This window comes from Periplaneta americana, chromosome 1 (assembly GCF_040183065.1).
Source record: "Periplaneta americana isolate PAMFEO1 chromosome 1, P.americana_PAMFEO1_priV1, whole genome shotgun sequence".
In the NCBI taxonomy this organism is placed as follows: domain Eukaryota; kingdom Metazoa; phylum Arthropoda; class Insecta; order Blattodea; family Blattidae; genus Periplaneta; species Periplaneta americana.
The window spans coordinates 153578797-153593302 of NC_091117.1; the positions used below are offsets into that span (position 1 = coordinate 153578797).

Genomic DNA, 14506 nt, shown 5'->3' on the forward strand with positions numbered 1-14506 from the left:
TGATCCAACAATGAATGTACTGTATAAAAAAAGTCTAAGTGTAAAGTGTTTTCTGTGGAAGATAGGTAAATATAATAAGTTCCATTGAACATGGTCTTTCACAAGCGGACTTGGGTCGACAGCATAGTTTAAGTAAATCGACTGTGAGCAACAGTATACATATACAATGTAATCCATTCCACAAAAATTAAATATTTTATTTTCTTGTTCACAATTTCATTCATTTCTATCATTACAAGGTTAGGGGAGAGACACTTCGGATATAGTGAACGAAATATGCAAGTTTGCAGAGGTTCACTATATCTGGAGTTGACTGTATAAGATATTTTGTAATAAAATAAAGAACTGGCGAACTTACTTTAGTTTTCATATTTACTCATTTTGGAAATATAAACAAAACTGTTAACGCCATACGACCTGACCAGAATGTTATTACCCCTGGTCTTGAAGCACTGCTGTTCATATACAACATCATCTTTCATCGGTAGAAAGCCACAGGTTGTTGAGGGGAACACAGATGTGTTCCGATTTCTGCCACAAGTAATAACATTGTGGTCGGGTTATATAGGGTGTTTAAAAAATACGGGGCATAATTTCAGGTATGTATTTCCCACATGTAGACAATCAAAATAGTTCATTATAACATGTGTCCGGAAATGCTTCATTTCCGAGTTATGGCCTTCACAACATTGAAATTCACTGGAACGTTTTTCTTTCCGCAGGTCGTTGTCATTACAGAAGATATTCAAAATGTCCACCTCCTACTTGAATACAGACCTCACATCGATGTCTCATTGACCTGCGAAAACGATCCCAAACTCCAGGAGTATTGCGTATGTCCTCAGAACATGCCATAATTCGATTCCGAAAGGATTCCAAATCAGGCACCGGAGACGAATAAACCAATGATTTTAAATGGCCTCACAAGTAGAAATCGAGAGGGTTCAGATCAGGTGAGCGTGCAGGCCAAGCAATTGGGCCACCTCTACTTATCCATCAATCAGGAAACCTTCGATCCAAGTACCGGCGAGCCGTACGACTGAAGTGTGCAGGAGTGCCATCATGCAAGAAGTGAATGTGTTGGCGATTGATCAGTGGAGTGTCTTCTAAAACATGAGGTATGGTGTTTTCCAGGAAGTTTGTGTACGCCTGCCCCGTAAGTCTGTTTACAAGTACATGGGGTCCAACTAATCGATCACCAATGATACCGGCCCACATTTTGAGGGAGAACCGCACCTGGTGATGAGATGGAACAGTCGCACGTGGGTTTTCATACGCCCATACATGCTGATTGTGGAAATTTGTTATGCCATCTCGTGTGAACTGTGCTTCATCTGTAAATAATACTAAGGCAGGAAAGTTCGGATTTACACCACACTGCTGCAAGAACCACTGACAGCAGGGTAATCTGCTGGTGACAGGGCCTGTACACGTTGCAAATGATAAGGATACAATTGATTCTCTTTCAACAGTCTCCAGATAGTCGTATGAGGAACATTGACTTGCAATGCTACCCTTCGTGTGCTGATAGAAGGAGTCATGTTCACAGCCTCCAGAATCTCCTCCTGTACTTCTGGAGTTGTAGATCTTGGTCGTCCCCTTCCCAAACCAGGAGAGTTAAATTTTCCATACTCGCACAGACGGTAATGGAAACGTACAAATGTCTTCCGATCTGGACATTGTCGCTGTGGGTACCTCTCCTGGTACAAATGACGAGCCAGCGCAGCATTGCCGTCCGCCTTACCGTACATGAAGTGTATCTCTGCCAGCTCTTGATTTGAATACATGTCGCACAGTCTAACGCCTACACAACACTGAATGTAACCTTCACCTCGGAATAAACTGTCAGTGCCCTCTTAATGTCTCCTTTGATGGCAACGACCTGCGGAAAGAAAAATGTTCCGGTGAATTTCAATGTTGTGAAGGCCATAACTCGGAAATGAAGCATTTCCGGACACATGTTGTAATGAACTATTTTGATTGTCTACATGTGGGAAATACATACCTGAAATTATGCCCCGTATTTTTTAAACACCCTGTATATTAAATACAAACTGATGCTATGGTGTAGATTTTGGTTGCTGTAACTAATGTGGTGCAAGAAATTATCTTAAACATTTAAGAAACATTACAGAAAACACCCAAACATATTTTGCATTTGACATGTTACACAGTTGTTTAAATTCGATGTAATTATGAGGATGATCCTTTTCGAGAACAACTATATATTTATATGCAGTAACAGTTTATTAAAAGTATAACAATGAAAACTATATTTACATAAGAATAGAGAAACTTAATTGGGCCAGTAATGTAATGGAAGACGATTGTATCACAAAGCAGATATTTGGAGGAAGAAGCTAGTAGAAAGCTCATGGAACAGATGGGAGGACAGCATTAAAGAGGACGCAGTTTCTCTCCTCCATATATGGGACTGGAAAACAGCAGTATTAGACGGAATATATCGGAGGAAGGAAGTTGGAGAGGTCATGATCCGAAAATGAGCCAAAGTACCATAGGCTCATGTAGTTAAAAATCGTTCTTGAAATCTTATGAAACTCATAGGAATATGATCGTGAAAAAGATGGAAGAGAATGACGAAGAAGCAGAAGGGAAATAAAAGTAAAAGAATAGAAGAGAAAATAAGAAAAAGGAGAAGAGAAGTGAAATGAAAGACAGTTTTACAAATTTATTTTCTATTTTTCAGTATTGTGATTAAGCTATTTAAGAACACATTTTGATTTTAAATAAATAAATAAAATAATTTATCAATTAGCGAAACATCTGTAGTTATGATTAAGTTAATTGAAGCCAAAAATAATCCCTTATCATAGTCCAGTAATTTTCTCCATTGACAGTCGAAGTCACTCCTCGTTCAACTTGCAAAAAGAATATGGACCCATGATTCTGCCATACCAAAATCCACAACAGATGATAACCTTTTGGGAATGAAGTGGTCGTTCTTAAATCTCCAATGGATTCTCATGGTTCCAAAAGCAGAATTTTGTTTGGTAACGAAACTATTCATCCAAAAATCGGTCTCATCACTAAAAATGATTTTTCGCTTAAAAGCGAATACACGGCACAATCTATGGTCATTTGGCTTCAGTTCTTGAGTTAAAACAATTTTGTAAGGGTGTAAGTTCAAGTCCAGATTCAAAATCATCTAAGTTGTGGTCGATGAAAGACCCAATTCTTGTGCTCGCTGAAAAAATGATATCCATGGATTCTCACATACACTCTCACGAAGAGCAATTATGTTTTTATTGGAGTTTTCGCGTCGTTCACGTACAGGTGTTGTTTTATTTGCGACAGAACCAGTTGCCTCAAATTTTTCGATCAAACATCAAATTGTTCTCACGCAGAAATGATTATGCATGGAATGCTTGGCGAACAGATGACCCATTTTGATAATAAATTTTAACTATTTCTACGCATTGTGGAATGGTGTAACATTCCATGATTATTTGTCAACAACAACTGTAACCATGGGAAAAATATGACTGGTATAGCTTCATAAACACAGCAGTTGTTATATGTTAAAAATAGGACACCCTTATTGGAAGACCCGATATTTAACAACAATGTGCTGCCCACACAAAGAATCATAATCGAAGCCTACCACCACTCTGCAGCAGACCACAATAATATCTAGCTGAGTGATCACACAGACATGGCATGATGACAAATGGAAAAAGAAAGAAAAATATGCCTCACAGCCACTCTTTTCACCATAAATCTCACACTTCCAGAACCAGATTTCAGTCTCCTCTGGTGAGAATTCACCTCAGCTTGAAAGCAAACACTATTATACCTGTAAGAAATTCTGTCCTTGTTCACATATTTCTGGAAGCAGTGAGTCCAGCGGCACAGGACGATGCTGCACAAATGAACTCCAGTTCAGGGAAACATTCTCTGGCCACTCAGACTCTCCTGGGGTACCAATCACTCTGCAACATGAGACAGACAGGCACATTGCAAATAACTTAATAACATTATTACAGTAGAACATCTATTATCCGTGGTAATGAAGGGGGTGGAGTGAACGATTAATCGAAAAAATCGGATAATCCGTACTATAAATGATGTTCATAAACTAAGTGCATAATACAGTTTCGTAATTTTCCCAGTGGTCTTTTCTTTTAACACGCTAGATAGTGGATCATAAGTTCACTAATTTAAGTCTAGTTTTCAATGACGAATTTTTAATGGCCAAGGTAACTCCTTATGATAGCTATCTGTGGAAATATAGGAATAGTGAAGGTCTCATGTTGTACATTTACTACAAATTTGATTCACTTTATATTTTGTTTTACATTAAATCGCGCACAGTTGTAATTCTTATATCATACTGTGATGAGACAGTTTCTCATTTCCCAAACCACTCAATTACTTTTTTTTGTAGCAAACACGTTTTCTTTTGACATCTGTACTAATATAATGTATAGTACTCATATTTTTTCTGCAAAACAAAAAGAGCGAGCGAGAAAGACAGTCTGATAATCCACCAATAGGTTAATACGGTCATGGTTAATCGGGGTTTTACTGTATTACAATATCTGCATGTCATATTCAGTGATCGAAAGCTCATTCATTGATTAACTGATTGTTAAGATGCATGCTATGTACATTACGACAACTAAGCACAAATGTCTTTCGCACAACTATTGCGTCCAATTTTTTAGTTCCAGTTGTAGTTCTTTACTAAGTTCTGATCTTTTCCCTAGGAAGTTAGGTAAGTTGTATTTTTTTTCTGAATTATATAATCAGGCCCTTTTTTTCTTTGAGAAATGCGCAAATGAGCTAAACAAAACTGTTCCCTCATCCTCTCCAGTGATCAACTCATTTCCGGATTTTTAACAAAAATGCTGAACTGCTCACATATACACAACTTGTGTCAACATTTCAGCAAATTACATACATCTGAACGAGACTAACAGGAGTAATCATATTTTGAGTAAGACTTTGTTAACACTTTAAACCTAGTGGCATTATTGGTATACCTGGCATTTAAATCGCTAAGGACCTGGTAATAAAATAGATCTTCCTATGTCAAATACCCACCTCACGAAAATTATTCATAGCTGAGGCATTTAAAAGTGCTGACATAGGGGTATGCTGGACTGGACTTACAGTGTTAAAACACTGAAAGGAAAGACGATTACAATATAAAACACTCTCCCACCCTCTCACAATGGTGGCTACTTTGGGTCTTGATAATTTGACCTCAAGTGTCATCTTTATAAAAACTTGTAATATTTGAAACAGATATTCACCAAGACAATTTTAATACCCATCTTGTCAGAATAGAAATTAAAAAAAATAAAAATAAAAAAAAAAAAAAAAAGGATTTTTTTTCTTTATGACTATCTCTGTTCAGTTATTAAATTAATATGGTATTTCATTGTTAATAATAAATGTAATTTATTGTCCCCTGGAAGGAAGAAAGACTTTCATAGAAAACGACATTCAGCATCATTTTGTTAAGATAGATATAGCTTGCATAATGAAAATGATACACTTGAGCCCCTTGTGCTAAGTATCGGGAATAAAAGTGCAAATAATTGAGCTCCTCTTGCATCAGAATACTAGACTGGCGTTAGGATAAAGTGCTACGTGTTACTGTACTTCATTGTATTTATTAGTTATAACCAGCATAATATTGTGTAGTGTAGTGTGTAGTATGAAGACTTCAGTATAGCAGGAGTTTCAAATTATTAAGAGACTATAAATATTATACATTTAAAATCTTTTGTAGTACGAATTATCCGATTTTTTCGATTAACCGTTCAGTCGATCCCCTTCATTACCACGGATAATAGAAGTTCTACTGTAAGTGAATTTCAACCCAAGCCCAGCCCGGCTGAGCCTAGGTCCATGGGCTTGACCCGAGCCCATGCAGATCTCTATTATATATCAGCCAGAACCTCAAATTGGTAAGCTGCAAATTTTTCTTCAAGTACGTCATGTTCATGTTCATTAACAAAATTTCGGAATCTTCGAATAAAATATTCAAGAGATGAATATAAAATATTCTTTCTGTGTGAAATACAGTATTTGTAACTTCTGTATGCTTCAGAAATTCATCCTGAATTGGAAATACCTTTACATATTTTTTCTCCTCCTTTCAGAAGATATACATTGTGTTCCGCTTAGAACGATCGAGAAATAAATGGTGACTTAAAATCAGATTAAGATATTGTTACGATTTACATCTGACAAGATGCAGAAACTGTCCAAGTTTATGCAACAATGTTTAAAAACAGGCGCATGTTCATGTGCATGTGCACCAATGTGTAATGCAGAAACAAGCCTGGCACTGTTCAGCAGAGCATTCCGTCATTGGACCATTCTTTTCATCGAGGCAGCAGTCACAGGGAATGTGCATCTGGACATGTTGCAGGACTTTTGTTGTTGACCAACACCCACCCCACCCCCACCCACCCAAGGTCGGTTTTTCAGCAACATGTGGCTCCACCCCATTGCTATTGAGCAGTGCATGACTTCTTGGATGCAAACTTTCCCAACAAGTTGATCAGAAGAGGAGTTCTCCTTGCTTGGTTACCTAGGTCACCTGACCTGACCCGACTTTGACTTTTCTTCTGGGGCTTTGTGAAGGGTGTTGTGTACCGACTGGTTGAGTTGACGTTCTTGAAGAACTGAGGCAATGCATTACAAATGCAGCTGCACTAGTTACTTCAAAAAAGTTACAGAACACTTGGCAGGAGATAAGTATAGTTTAGATGTCTGCAGGATAACTTGAGATGCACACATCAAGTTGCATTGACCATTCCGAAACTCGGAGCATTTTTACATCAAGTTACGCAAAAAGTTATGTTATAAAACAATTATTTATACTTTAAATTATCAGTTATTTCTCGATCCCTATAAGTGGAAAATGATGTATATATTGTGGTGATAATTTTGCTTTTCCGTAATAATTTTCCCTTAGGCCGTAATAGTGGGAGAAAATCCGTAATAATTAAGGAGAATCTGTAATAGTTGCCACCTCTGAAAATTATACAATGACTTCAAAGCTATATCTTCACTTGCACTTAAATAAGATTTTCTTTTGTGTGGGGGAGTGTTCAGATTGTTGTTCACACTCACCATAGCCTTAACTATTCATTTCATAGAAGTTCATACTGACTGTGAAAGAAAACAGTTTACTTTTGTTTCTTATACCCGTACATTGCAACTGCATGGAAGTGTTTTTAAATATGAGAAAAGTGTCCTAAGTGATTACCAGGGATGGGCCCGTCCATAAGAGCTGCGGAGCTGCAGCACTTCCTGCTTTGACAGGAAAATAAAAATAATATTTATTTTAATTTGTAGAAGAATTGTTACAGCTTTTATTGGTAAACTGCTTTATATTTCATCTGGCCGGGAATATGTACTATTATCTTATGCATTATCTTTTTGCGCGTAGACTGTACTGGAATTGACACTGCATTCGTCCTGGGATCTGCAGGGTGGGACAGATCATAGAGAGTGTGTCTTGCTAGGTCAGGGGGTAGAGAGGTGAAGGGAAGCAGAGGGTAAATTGCCACTGTTTAAAACCCATATTTCACTGCATTGGCTTGCAGAGCCAGGCGACAAGGGAAGATCAAAGGGTTTGTAATATATAACTTACAAACTCTTTGGGGAAGATCTTTCCTCCCCTACCACACTGCTATTGTAATGCTACATCAAATGGATTCTCTATTCCCTTGAAACTTAATGACAAAATTTATTTGCCTTAACTCAAAATGATTGCACGAGTATAATCCTTTTGATATAACACGTAAAATACGAAAGAGACTTCTTTTCCAGTTTTAGAAAATTGTTGACCATCAGTATATCTGAGTGTTGCTTTGGTGTGACGTTTTAGTACCGTAACTTAACTAGTGCAAATGTGCAAGCATGAGTGTGTGTGAATTACAGTATATTAATATTATTTTTCTTAACTTTCCCTTGCGGAGAAAATTGATGTAATGAAGTGAAATTAAAGGGTTGTTCATTACCCGACTTAAATCTTACTCAAGCTTCATCCAGCCGAAATAGTGCATATATGTAAGGAAGTATAACAATGAAATTTACGCTGAGCATTTGTGGTTGCCTCCTCTTCGGTGGTGATACTGCATAGACTAGGAGTGGTGTGACAGATTTAGGACATTTGCCCCTAAAAATTAAAAAGCACGAATCTTCGCAATCTCATCTGAAAAATGTTGTTTCATTGGCTATGTTAGGCAAAACTAATATTGCTGCGCAATTAAGTGAAACGAACCGAACAAACATTCTCAAACATAATGAAGAAGTCAGAAAAAATCGTGAAATTATTAAAAAAAATATTGATTGTATCAAATTTTGTGGCCAATATGAACTTCCCCTTAGGGGACATGATGAAAAAACGATTCGAAGAATCCTGGTGTATTTCGTGGGTTGCAACAGTTCGTGAGTAATCTAAATGAGCCTCTCAAAAATCATTTCGAACATGCCACTGTTTAAAGGTAATTCTAAGACAATTCAGAATGAACTGGTACATTGCAAGTTGAGTGTCTGCCGATCAGAAATTCAGACTGAAATCGATAGTATTAGTTTTTTTTAGCGATTAGCAAATGATGCTACAGACATCTCCCAACTAAGTCAGAAGTTTTGGTTTTTCGATATGTAATGTATTTATTTTTGTCCTATACTTATTAGTAATGGTATCAAAAGTGAAATTTGTATGTACCAAAATCTACTGCAGCTCTCCCAATCCACAAGTTCAAGACCCGCCACTGGTGATTACAATTATTCAATTGGCTGTGAACAGTTTCAAAATTTAGTATCAGTACGCGATTGTCAGAATATAAAATGAATGTTTTATCGAACACTAAATTGTGCTTCTTCTCTAGGCTTGATTTTATGCTGAAATATTAAGCAAAACTGGAGGCCTTTATCAGAATTACTTAATTTTCTGTCTGTAATGGGGAAAAGCAATATATCGCTGTAGGCCTTTCAACTGAAATATTAATAATGGAAACAATTATGTCTGAATGTAATTTCCGCAGTTAATTATGGTGGATGTAATTTCTAACATTTATTCTTAGTATCAATGTAACTTCTTCCCACCTGAATATCCTGTCTAGCTGGTCACCTTCTGAAGTGCCACTGAACAGTGGAGACAGTCTGAACAGCTCGGCCATGATGCAGCCACAAGACCAGATGTCTACTGGCGTGGCATAGGGCAGACCAAGGAGCACCTCAGGTGAACGGTACCACAGTGTCACCACGACAGATGTCAGCCTCATCTCGAAGTCATAAGTCTTGGCAAGCCCAAAATCAGCCAGTTTGATGTTGCCGGTACTAGTGACCAGCAGGTTCTGCGGCTTCAGATCCCTGTGGATGACTCTATGTGTGTGCAGGAAGTCCACACCGCACAGAATCTGATGCATTATCTCCTGCACAACAGTGTCAACACATTTCATATTATTCAATGTGATGAAATAGCTTTGAATGCAAGGTAGATATTCGTCGATAGAAGAGAAAAACTTCACTATCATACAGAAAATCACACTGTAATAAAATTCCTCACAATATTCCTCCTACATCCTCCTCCTCCACATTTCAGAGACGCTAGCACATAAACAAAGCGTTTCTGGACATGGGTTTATTAACAAAATATGATCACGTGGTACCCATATATCCACCACCGAGCCTTGTAACATATTTTTTACACCCTGTATATATACTGTACATACATAAAATAAGGTGTGTGAGAGTGGGCAACCCTGTTTAACTCCATTTCTCTTTCATGTGTGCTACATAATTATAGTAATATTACACTTCCAGCAGCTACTGTAAGGAGGGTGCGTAAAAAAGTTTTAATATGATGAAGCCAAGCATCCATGGAGGCAAACTGCAGCCGTAGTGTGAGGATCTTATCGCTTGTTGGCCAATGTGTAATATGTATGTCACCGAGACTCTCTGAATTATTATTATTATTATTATTATTATTATTATTATTATTATTATTATTTGTTTTAAACTGACACAAACTGCCAAAATTTTCTTTTCATACATGAAATTTAATGCACATTCTAAATATGTACAAATTAATAAAGGATGTCATTAAGAATGTTCACACTCTATGTATCTGAATATATATTAATTTTTTCTCAATGATATTACTTGATTTATTTCAAATAACTCTAGTACACGATATGTTATTTTATATATTTATATCTATAACAGGGCAAAGCCACAATTACAATAGACAGTACAGATATTTGTTTAAAACATAGAATTGCAGATAACATGAAAAAAAGAGATAAAACAGATACAAATGCAAGATACAAGTGTAAATACAAATTACAAATAAAAAAAACAGACAAATAGATATACTACCTCAATAAAAGACACAGATATAGATATAAATGAAAAATACAAAATAAAAATAAATGTAAAATAGATAAGTATAGATATCATAGCCAAAAATGTAAAATGTAGCTACAATTGGCAAATTACAGAGTAACAAATAGATAGCAATATTATTTAAAATCAACTACCTTCAGTATATTAATAAGAAAATGTTTATATTCATGTAAGAAATGCTGAAATCTATATCCCATGTTTTACATATTTCATTGAAATTTGAACACATTTTTAACACTGGTGAATTTTTATGTGCTGAAGTGTTTGGTTTTTTTATAATATAACAATTGACGATTTTTTAAATGTGATGTTCTAGCATTAAGCTGGATTTGTGATAATATTTCGCTATTATCCAGTAAACCAGTGAATATTTTATATAATAAAAGTTGCTCAGGAAGTAATCTACGACTTCCAAGAAATATTAAATTAAATTCAGCAAGTAGATTGTTGTACGAAAATTTGTTATGGAGGGCCGAATAATGATATTTTCTAAAATACAGATATCTTGAGAATCGTTTTTGAATTTTTTCAATTTGATTACTATATGATTTGCAAGTGGGTGACTAAATTACTGAGGCATGGTCAAACTAAAAACAAAATACGAAATCGTGAGTAACATTCAATAATTTTTTCACTCTCTGTATATTGGCAAGTATCGATACTGCTTTCTGTATTTGTCAGATCCATGTGGTTAATGATCTCAGGAGAACAATGACAGCATGCTAACTGCTGGCATGAGAGCAACAAGAAAATAATTGCACTGTATAATACAGGCAGCAACTGTTTTCATGCAAATTATTGCATTTCCAAAATACAAGAAAAAGAAGTTTCAGTATTGTGGTGCCAATCACAGTGCATTTCGTTTGGAAAAAAAGTATTTCTGATAAGGATGTTAGGATTTAACTTTCAGATAATAATAAAGCAGTCCGCTAATATTAGAGATGTTACCATTTGGTGTGTGTATTTTGACATAATTTTATGGCCCTGGTACCTTTATACGATGAGATCCTAATCCAGGAGGAGGACATCTCTCCATGTAGCTAGCCAGATCCTGGTCTACGTGTTCGAACACCAGGAACAACACCAACTGCTGCTCCTTTTCCAGTCTCTGACCATGACAGATGTCCAGCAACCTGTAACACATTGTTCCAATAATCAATATATATTTCAATTTCACGTAAGAACACAACATATAGATTTTTATATACACTGCATGAATACATAAACGAAACTCTTCATTTTTAGAAAATTTCCAAACCAAAGCAAATCCTGATTCTGGAATACTTTCCTACACCTTTATTTTATCATAAATAATCAAACAACAATAAGATTAAGCATATTTTGCTTAAAGCCTCGAAACACGTAAATGTTTAATGTCCGTTTTTAGACAGGAGAGAAAAGAAGAAAAGCGACAATGGTAAGACGAAGAGGGGAAAAAACCTTAATGAATGTTAAATTATGTTTTTTTTTACTTAACGACGCTCGCAACTGTCGAGGTTATATCAGGAGTTCTTTTACATGCCAGTAAATCTACTGACATGAGTCTGTCGCATTTAAGCTCACCTGCAACCTCGGGCACAGAAGACCAGCTTAATGAAGAAAAGAGGAAATATAAAAGGGAAGAGATAAGAGAGAAGAGTAAAAGCGGAGACGAAAGAGGAAGACGAGGAAAAATAAAAAAAAAGATGAGAACAAGAAGAAGAAGGCTCGGCTTGGTTTTTCAAGGAGTGGAAACAGAATTGGTCCTTGCACTCAGGTTTGCTGTGGCCCACTATGCGCCCTGGGTGGCATCCGCCAATCCGATGCTGACAAGTGGACCATTCTACCTTAGCCCCGACAGCCAGGTCCCTTCCTCAGACGAATAGCCTGATAAGTACCAGAGCTCAGAGCTCTAGCCCTTCCTACAAAATCGCAAATTCGTATTACCCTCAAGACTTAACCCCGCCTATTTTTTAACTACTACAGATGACAGATAGTGTGTTGGTGAATGGTAAAAGGAAACTGGAGTATCCCGAGAAAACTCTCTGCAACGTCTGCTTTGTCCGCGACAAATTCCATCGCGACTTGACCGGGTATCGAACCCAAGCAGCCTGAATGGAAGACTAGCGCGCTAGCGCTTGAACCACAGATTGCAAGGAAGGAAGAACTAGTAGAAAAGAGTGAGAGGTGGAGAAGAGTTCGTGTTAATGGTCGTGATAAAGAGGGAAGAGCGAAAAAAAAAACTAGAGAAAGGAGACAAACACGAGAAAATGACAAACCGACGGAATGAAATAATGGTGTAATATACTACAATACAATGCAACGTAATCTAATAAGTAGAGACAGGATTTCCATGCAAATGCATGTTTTTATATAAGCTTACTACAGTTCTCAAACTTTGTAAATATCCGTTTCACGACTTTGTGATTCGAAATATGTATACTTTTTCCGTGCATATTTGCATGTTTTGGTCTTTTTAATGGTAAATTCATGCATAATGCATGTTTTTATATCATAAGTTTAATAATGCATATTTTGAGGTTTATGTTGCATATTACGTCCATCTTTATAGTTTCCAGTCGACCTGGTTGGCAAGTTGGTATAGCGCTGGCCTTCTATGCCCAAGGATGCGGGTTCGATCCCGGGCCAGGTCGATGGCATTTAAGTGTGCTTAAATGTGACAGGCTCATGTCAGTAGATTTACTGGCATGTAAAAGAACTCCTGCGGGACAAAATTCCGGCACATCCGGCGACGCTGATATAACCACTGCAGTTGCGAGCGTCGTTAAATAAAACATATATATATTCTTTTTAACTTTATAGTTTCCTTGCATATTTTATATTAAACCGCATGATACTGCATTTTATAAATGTTGCCTCATAGAGTTTGGTATTTCTGAGCTTACAATATTTGAGCATAGGCCTATATACTGAAAAATATAAGTGAAACGCTAACGGTTTGCAGGGTTTCTACCTGAGGACTTCGAACCTTACCGGCTAATCCTCTCATTGTCTTGTCACACTGGAATGCCACACTCCTGTTCTATACAAGTCTTACTTTGAGGCTAAAATTATTATTAGAAGGATGCCTCTTCTGCTCCCTCCCATACTTTGTAATTTGGCAACAATAGCACTAACATGCTTTCCCTAACATGCCTTTAATTTGGAAAGGTAGAAGGTAGAAGATCTGTAGTAGGCTACATGTACAGGTGTTTGTGAATTAGCTACTGTAGGCTATTTGAAGGGTACACGGGAAAAACGATCAAGGTCCATCAAAAATCGAAATTGAGTTTAAAATGCTATCTTATAGTGGAAAGGAACTACTATCATGTGGTCTAGCTAGTAATAAGAAATCGTCGTTCTTGACATTCCACTACGTCAATTTCTATTAAATACACACATAACAAAGTATTAAGTGCTTAAACTTTAAAATTCGTTTTTCTCGAAACTTTCTAAAATGGATCTTGATCGTTATTCCCGTGTACCCTTCATTTGTGTTCTGTGGTGATCTGTGAAGTGCTGTAATGCCCCCAATTAAATGTTTGAGAAGAGATCTTGTGGCACAGTGGATCAAGGGAAAAGAATATCTTAGAAATTTGGAAAGACTGTTAATAGTACATTGTGCCACTCGAAAATAAAATGTAAGTTTCAATTTTGATAGTGCATATTTTCAGTGTTACTGTCCTTCATTGTGCACATTTGGCCATTTGATAGTGCATGGATGCATGCATATTTTACAATTTGATAGTGCATGAAAATCCTGTCTCTAGTAATAAGCTAAAGAAATATAATATCACAGTGAGTAGTTACTTTTATGGACTTTATTTCATTGCATAAAATATCAGAAAAGCACAACGTTTCTAGTCTTTAATCTACTTTAATCAACGTCTGTAAGAAGCTGGAATACTACTACTGGATACTTCACAAACCATTAATCAAATAAGACATATCTAAGGAAAGATCCAGCCTTCCTGTTAGGAACAGAAAACGGAAGAAAAAATCAATTAGGTATACAAATAGTAGTACAGTATGTGGTAGAAACAGCTTCCAACCTCCAACATCATAATATGGTATACGAGTAGTGTCTAGGATTTTCATACTAGGGGTTATGTTTGCACTAACCCTGTTTACG

General features: G+C 36.6%; 1 protein-coding gene across 7 annotated transcripts in view; it reads right to left on the minus strand.

Annotated features, from left to right (window-relative positions):
• The window catches only part of Cdk4 (Cyclin-dependent kinase 4), a 371407-nt gene that overhangs the window by 7738 nt on the left and 349163 nt on the right, over window positions 1-14506 (minus strand). For all 7 annotated transcript variants that reach the window (XM_069829872.1, XM_069829856.1, XM_069829863.1 and 4 more), the window contains 3 exons: window positions 11387-11528; window positions 9094-9422; window positions 3815-3950 (listed from right to left, as the gene is read on the minus strand). In XM_069829872.1, the coding sequence (XP_069685973.1) occupies window positions 3815-3950; window positions 9094-9422; window positions 11387-11528 (607 nt within the window). The remainder of the gene's footprint in view (window positions 1-3814; window positions 3951-9093; window positions 9423-11386; window positions 11529-14506) is intronic.